The 8,029-nt window shown below is 34.4% G+C and overlaps 1 protein-coding gene across 2 annotated transcripts; it reads right to left on the reverse strand.

Annotated features, from left to right (window-relative positions):
- Positions 1-365: 365 nt before the first annotated feature.
- Positions 366-6,822, reverse strand: LOC111987014 (extra-large guanine nucleotide-binding protein 1). 2 transcript variants are annotated; one of them, XM_065766663.1, is made up of 9 exons: positions 6,764-6,793; positions 5,824-6,469; positions 5,596-5,733; positions 5,396-5,500; positions 5,141-5,314; positions 4,545-4,722; positions 3,096-3,337; positions 1,994-2,157; positions 366-1,216 (listed from the first exon to the last, which is right to left on the reverse strand). In XM_065766663.1, the coding sequence occupies exons 2-9, from the start codon at positions 6,238-6,240 to the stop codon at positions 616-618; spliced, it is 2,019 nt and encodes a 672-aa protein (XP_065622735.1). In that variant the 5' UTR covers positions 6,241-6,469; positions 6,764-6,793; the 3' UTR covers positions 366-615. The 2 variants fall into 2 exon arrangements, with proteins under 2 accessions (XP_065622735.1, XP_023874492.1); XM_024018724.2 differs by having other exon boundaries at positions 1,119-1,232; positions 5,824-6,822.
- Between the last annotated feature and the right edge of the window lie 1,207 nt (positions 6,823-8,029).

Below are 8,029 nucleotides of genomic sequence, written 5' to 3' on the forward strand. Positions count from 1 at the left end.
GCAGAATGAAGATAGCATGATATTGGAAATGCTTAAGGCACTCGTTCTTCCTCATTGGATTTTCTTCTTTCTTTCACCCTTGTAACTTTAGTGACCATCTTTATTGTACTTGGCTATTCATCTATGGATATTCTATAAAATCATCCAGATGAGTGAATAAGTAAGTGGACAAATTCTTATTCAATTTTGTTCTTCATTAGCTATTCCCCCTTTTTCTTCTCTTGGTGATTTATGTGCGTAGATTGGAAGATTGTGAAAGGATACATAATCACAAACGTTGCCTCCATAATGCAAAAAATCATCACAAGCAACACATAGGCATAAATTTTTGAATATTCCTACAGATATTTGTGACCATTCTAAAATATCAAAGGGTCTGCATTAAGGACACATAAGAACAAATTCTTTTACTTCTTAAATCTGCAAGGTCCTACAAGACTTCAATTCTAACTTTTTGAAAAGAAAACAAAAATCTAGCTTTCACACATGTCAAGAATATCTAAACATTCATAAAAAAAAAAAAAAAAAAAAAATCTAAACAGACTCTCTATTCTGTTCTCCTATACATGTTTTGTGTGAGTACGTACAAAATTTTGCGCAAAGATGTTACTAGAATTACAAGTCATTTTCGAGCAAAAAACACGAGGAGCTTGCCTCACCGACAATAGAAGACAACTCGTTATTTAAGTAGGGTTCCTCTTCTAAGTCTTCTTCATCCCACATGATAATCTCCCTTGCATATCTAAGTGCTTCATCTACTGTGTCATTTTCCAACCCGATTACTGGTGAAACAAACAACTTGTTATCTGTAAGAGAACGGAAAAGTTCCTTGAACTTCATTCCTATATAGTGGGAAGCACGTTGAGCCAACGAGGGGTAAGTGCTGTTGTGACAATTCGAGCAGACAACAGGCTTGAAGTCACGAAACCATTCACAATGTGTGAGAGGGACCTGTTTGATCTTTTCCACAAGCAGGTCACACTTGTTGAGAATCAAAAGGAAGTTCTTGTTCTCAAATGTTGGATGAGTGACCATGCTTTCGAAGAGCTCTTTGCTTGCCAACATCTTGTTGGTTAAAACACCATTACGGTCAACAGAATATTCGTCATAGTCAGTCAAGGCAACACAAAACAGGACAATATCAGTGTCATCAAACATGTCCAACCACTTGCAGTGTTCTCCTAGGCTTCTGGGATGCACTCTAATTAGTTGGTACCTGAAATATTCATCACCTATAAAAATGAGGATAACATAGCACTTTGTAAGTAAATAAAGCACTGTGTATTCCACTATCAATGCAACTAAAACATACATAGTTTAGTGGGAAAATTAATTGATATTTTGTTTCCAAGAATATCCTCTAAGTTTCTGTTTAAGAAAAAAATAAAAACGAACTAAGACAAACGAAACTAAAATTGAACCAGGTTTTTTTGTGTTTCAACATTCGACCACTCACGAAGTTTAAGTATTTGACATCAAAACTAGAGCCTTTTATTTTCAAGAACTATGAGAATGCAGGGGCAAGGATAAGCTGAAATGAAGATCATGATATGGAAGGCTGAAGTTGCAGTTCCTTGTGTTTATCGTTTTATGAATCAAGTAGCATCAATACAAGTAAGAACAGAATTTTCATCTTATAGTTTCCTCTGTAATGGCAGAACAGATCACAAAGACTTGTGCCTGTTAGGTACAGCTTTTTCAAATAACCCCATTTTTAAAAGGCTGAAAATTAAACTGTACCAAACGGGCACAAAAAAAATATATCTTCCAATATTTAAGAAGTTTCAATCTTGACCATGTCTTAGATTCTATCGTTGATGACTAGTTCTTGGTTGAAGCTGACTGAAACTGCATTGCCCAAAACATTTTTAACAGAAATATGGTTAAAAACAGTCATGAGGAGATTTTTAACATAGTCAATCAATCTTGATAAGGATCAAGGCGTTTTTGTTCATACATGAAATAATCAATGAAAAAAAATGGGAGAACTGACCTCAGTGAACTATCATGCCGATAAGCAGGATCCAGTGAATCATCTTGTGTTGACTTGGGAAATGAAAATTTCATGCAAGTAGGACTATTGGATGAGGTAATCCCATCAGCATACAAGATGTCCATGTCAGAGGGTTCGTAATCTGTCCTAGAAATCTCAACAGCCTGCATTTGGAAGACATATTTAGAAAAAGATTAATTACAAAATTTTTTCATAGTAATCATAGTTGATACACTTGCCATATTCCCATCAAAATGCACACAATCTGAAGGGCATAGTCACTACTAAAATGACCACTAGAACACTGTTAATTGTATAAATCTAAGCTTCAGAAATGAACAAGAGTTTCTTTCATTAATTGGATTCACATAACCTCGATTTCTAATTCTAAATATGACTGGATCAATTCAGTCAAACTGGGTGACTTGTTCAAGTTTTATTTTTTGTAATAAGTAAAGAAATCTTTTCATTAGAAATAAAAAATACCTAGTACACCGCGGGTGTACTAAAAAAGAAGTACAATCAAAGCTTTCAAGTTTTTAACAAAAAAGCAGAACTAATGCTTTCAAGTTCAGCACTATATCCCCTCTAATTTTCATTTCAAACCAACAAGAAAACCCAAACCCCACACAGCATCCTCTCCCTTTCCCAAAAAATTCTGCTACAACTGCAGAACTTATGAAGTACAATACAATCCTTATTCCAAACACATGATTCATACCCAATATTAGGAACAAGGGATACAAGAAAACATTAATGACCCTTGAAACGATCAAGAATGGCTGACAAGAATTAGCGCCCCGCAAGATTACTGATGCAGCTGCTACATCTAAAAGCTGAAGGATGACGCCCTTTAAAGTAACAAAAGAATTTATACTGTTACAAGAGAATTTATACTGTTATTCTACTTATCATTGTGAAGCAAGCTATAATTGTGAAGATTGGTAAATTCAACAAGAAATCATCAAGAACTCATCATAGGGGATTTAAATAATTAAAAAAGAAGAAGAAGAAAAAAAAAAACACTTATTGGAGGTTTTATGTCTTAGAAATGAAAGAGAGAGAGAGAGAGAGAGAGAGAGAGCACAGAGAATAATCTCACCCGATCCAGGAAATAAGTAGCTACTCTAGGTAGCATTTGTAATTCATTCCTCCGGTTGTATGTGGCTTGAATGGCTGTGTCCTTCCACATCTCCTCAATAAAAGGTGCATATTCACAAGTAGCAGCTGGAAATATGGCTTCCGAATTATCTGACTGCAAAACTTGGAGGAGCCAATCTGAGAAAGCTCTCACTCTTACCCCAATGGAATAGATTGTTGTATCATCAATCTGAATTGTATCACCTGTTGAGAATAGAAAAATTTAGACTATACTCTAGATAAGCTAATTACTGATGTTAATATGTTCGTCCTGACTCCTGAAGGAAAATCTTAACAGTAATATGATAATGTAATTTGATCAACAAAAGGTACACCATAACTTCACATGACAGGAAAGCAAAGGATTTCGAACCAATAGGAACATCAAAAGTACTTGTAAAGAGCATGACGCTAAACCACCACAATAGAACTGGTCTTGAGCTGTTTAAATAATTAGCCATTTGGACAGATTATTTTGGAAAACCTCTAGTGATCAGTATTATACCCATAAAAATCACAACAAAGGCATTAGAAATTTGTCAGCTACATGCAGTAAAAGGTAATCTAAACACAAATTTTGCATTTGACATTTATTTCCCTTAAATTGTTCAAGACGTACGCAATTTCCTTCTGGTTATTAACTAGAGGGAAAGTACACATGCAACTAAGATACAGACCTCCCCGCTGCTGGATCCTAGACTATCACCAACGTGTTCAACTACTCCCCGATGGCCAAGTAATTAAGGATCACAGAGAAATTAAAATAGATAGCCATCTCAAGATATTCTTGAGTCCATCCTTGACATGTACTCTATGTACTTTCTCAAGGTGGAAGAATGAGAAAACAAAGAATAAGATTTTTTTTGGAATAATTGAAAAAGTCCAGGGATCAACCACTCGGCTTCTATAGTACAGGATGGTCAAGATGTGGTTCTGTTAAATTGGGGATTCAAAGAATCCAATTCATGTAGCTATGCAAATATTTCCCGCTAGTCATGTTGTTAAATGGAGAAATTGTAACAGAAAGAGTAGGGGAAAATAAATATCCCAAATAAAAATAATAATTAATAATAAACAAGTTGTTTCCTCTTTATTACTAGAAAAGCTCTGTGAGACACAACTCTAGAAGAACAGGTGGAAGGACTTAAATGCTTTTATGGTAACTGCTAGAATGATAGTTATGTGCCCAAATTTATAATTTCCAAACAACTTAAGCTTTTAGACAAGAGGTAGTTTATCATTGTATCATAGTAAGTAATCATGAGTTTGAGTCTTGTCTCCACTCTTTCTCCCATTCAAAAATTAAAAACTCCATGTATTGGACCCTGCTTAGGGGGAATTAAAAACTCCCATGTATTAGCATATAAGCTCTATAAAAAAGAAAATTAAGTAGAATCAACTCTTATCATACCTGAAGGTCCAGACCTATTGATAACACAACTTTTCCTTTTCTCAAGCAAACTTTCTTCTTCAAATTGTTCTCGTCCCTCAAGAAGTATGGCGAGATATCCAAATAACTTTCTTCGGATCGAAAACTTGATAGTTTGGCGCTCATCTTCAGAGAAAGGAATACCATACAGAATCTTGGCCTAATATAAGCAAAAACAGTGTTTACATTGTCACCAAAAATTAAAACACCATTTAACAATACAAATGAATGTCAAGGTTTAACTGTATCAAAACCACATTTTCACTATTGGGTTTTAACACCACTAGAGAAATTGTTAGTTATCATCATGTTTCCCCGCATTAGTTAATTGACTTTGATGGAATAGTATACACAAAAAGAACATGAATAAAACATAATAAGTTTTAATCTAGTTTATGGTAACATATAATCCTCAAATAGGGAGAAATAAATTACTGCCACAATACACTAATCTAACCTTTGCCATCACATTTCACAAGGATTTCAACATAATTATAAAATTGGTTGAGTATTAAGGGTAAAGAACTAAGCTATGAGATGTTCACCAAAGTTTAATTTACCGTATATGAATATTTTACCTGTTTATATATCGTACTTGTGCCAGATTTGTCATAACCAACTAAAAGAAATTTATGAATAGATTTCTGTGCAAGGTTGTCTCGGATTTCTCCATTCACTTCTTTCCCAGAAGGATTTTTAGAACCAGGAGGAACTGGCAGAGAAAAGACTGCACAAACCAGCTTTGTTCTAGTCTGTAAATAGAGTATATATGCACAATTATTTAAGTGTAATAAGATGAACTGGGTAAAACAAGCATGTGAATGTCAACTTACCTTATCCCATATTTTACCCTCTTCATTCTTCTGGCCCTCTTCCTGGTATCTCCCGTCTTCACTCATCCAAAAGTGAGGCCTTCCTTCACACGGCACCCCAGCCGACTGTAAACATTTATAAGAACAGCATTGATCTTACATTACATGTTTAAAAAGCGCAGTACAATCCAAAACAACCCAACTGAATTGAGCACACCAACCTTAAGCATCCAAAGCTCTTCTTTTGTTATCTCCCTGTAGTTTAACACTACATTTGTGTTTCCGTTGCTTGCATTTCTCTTGATGTGGCCCCCAACATCCAGTTGGCAGGTAATAATCTGGCAAGGCTTTTGTCCTTCCTGTCCATTCGAACCACAACAATTATTCTTTTATGGAGGAATAGAAAAAAGAAGATAATAAAATTGAACTAGTAGATTCTTGGTGCCCACCTTCCCCCAGAAACCAGATATTTTATCATACCAATAGTGTCCTGGTCCCAGTTTTTTGGGTGGATATTTGCAGTTTTGTAATTTGAAGAGCTCATCTTGACTAAGGGTCTCACCATTCACAAAAACAAGCTCTGGTGGCAGCTGATTCACTTCACATAGCATCTCATTATTCATTATAAATTTAACTTCCGAATCAGTTAGCAACCGCTTGAGCAACCTAGAACACTTCCCCAACTTCCCTCGCCTAGCCTCACGAATCCTAAAACCAACGCAGGTAACACATTTCCTTCCTTCTGGCATTGACCCCATTGCTCTCAGCACACAATCATAACAATAACTAGCTCCACAAACAATGCAAACCTCCTTCTTCATGAACCGGTTTTCCTTGAGGCATCGATGGCATACCCCTTTCTGCATATTTCTCTCAATATTCACTCCTCGAACAGTCGATTCGAGGTCACAATAATACACAAAACGTCGGATATACGATAACTATTTATTTTTAGGGCAAAACATACAGTACTTAAAATTTTCACATCTGTTCAATTTAATAGCCCAAACAAACGGCGTTAAAACTTTTTTTTTTCCTTCCTTCTTCCTTCTTTTCCCTGTACTGCAACTGGAAGAGAACCCACTGGCTTAAAATCTCCAGAAAAGAAGAAAGAATTACAGATCAGAAACAAAGAAAGAATTACAGATCAGAAAAGAAGAAAGAATCATAGATCAGAAAAAAGAAGGAAACAGACATCGAGAGAGAGAGAGAGAGAAAGAATCATAGATCAGAAAAGAAGAAAGAATCATACATCAGAATCATAGATCAGAAACGAAGAAAGACTCATAGATCAGAAAAGAAGAAGGAAACAGATACACATACATACACACACCGACAGAGAGAGAAAGAATCACAGATCAGAAAAGAAGAAAGGAAGCAGCTACACACCGAGATAGATATGAGGGGGGGAATGTGCAGAATAACCATGGTTACGAGGAGTATTTGGTTAGTTAGGTAACGCGTGAAACTATAAAAGAAATTAGGCATCTCAAGTTTTAAAAAATCGAGATCTATTTACATAAATCTCGAGTTTTAAAAACTCGAGTTCTATGCAAAAATTTTTTTAGTTTTATTGCCTCTATAGTGGTGTTTTTAAGTCTTATAGTGACGTTTTAAAGCCCTATAGCGGCGTTTTATTGCAAAATTTTTTCATAAGTGTTCAATACCAGGTTCAGTGAGCCCTATAGTGGCGTTTTTATGCCCTATACTGACGTTTTAAAGCCCTATAGTGGCGTTTTTCTGCTAATTTTTTATAACTCCATTTTTAAGCCCTATAGTGACGTTTTTAAGGCCTATAGCGGCATTTTCGGAACTCGAGTTTTTAAAACTCGATTTTCACTTGGATTTTTTTTACAACTCAACCTTCAAAAACTTGATTTTTATCTTGAAACTCGAGTTTTAGACACTCGAAATGCTAGTTTTCAAAATTCTTTTGCAACGTGACAACTAATTAAATTTTTTAATATTTATTGTTATTTAGAAAAAAAATTCTAGATATGAGATATTCTTTTCTTTTTCTTTTTTTTAACACCGTTCGCTCGCTCGAGTTGTAAAATTGGTCAGACGTCAAAATTTTATTTTAAGTACCTTATTTTTAGATATATTTTAAATGGGTTGGGTTCAAGTTACACCTGGTGTAACTCTAAGCAATGTTACACCACTCAATATTTTTTAATTGAATGCGAATATTGACAAATTCACCGTTAGATTACATTATCTTTATATATTCTTCATGTTTGCAAAATTTTGAGATGATCAAAGATTAATAGTCATGTCATCAATCAATTGTTAAATTTCAAATTTTTGTAGTTTAAGATAATACATAAAAAATGAGCTTATAGATCAAATGGTAAATAGCATCCGATTGATATGAAAATTGGCATGCATGTTAAGAACATATAAAACATATAATTCAACGGTTGGATTTTCTAAATATTAATTTAATAACAAGTTATTGAGTGGTATAACATTACTTAGAGTTACACCAGGTGTAACTTGAACCTAACTCATTTTAAATATATTTGAATATAATTATGCTTACTTTATTACGAGACAAACAACCAGCATATAATTAAAATAATTTTTAACTTGTGTTATGCACAATAATTTACTTATTTGTAAGGTAGAGTAAAATAATTTTATAAAAAATTTAAA

Source organism: Quercus suber, unplaced genomic scaffold (genome assembly GCF_002906115.3).
Source record: "Quercus suber isolate HL8 unplaced genomic scaffold, Cork oak 2.0 scaffold_730, whole genome shotgun sequence".
NCBI lineage: Eukaryota > Viridiplantae > Streptophyta > Magnoliopsida > Fagales > Fagaceae > Quercus > Quercus suber.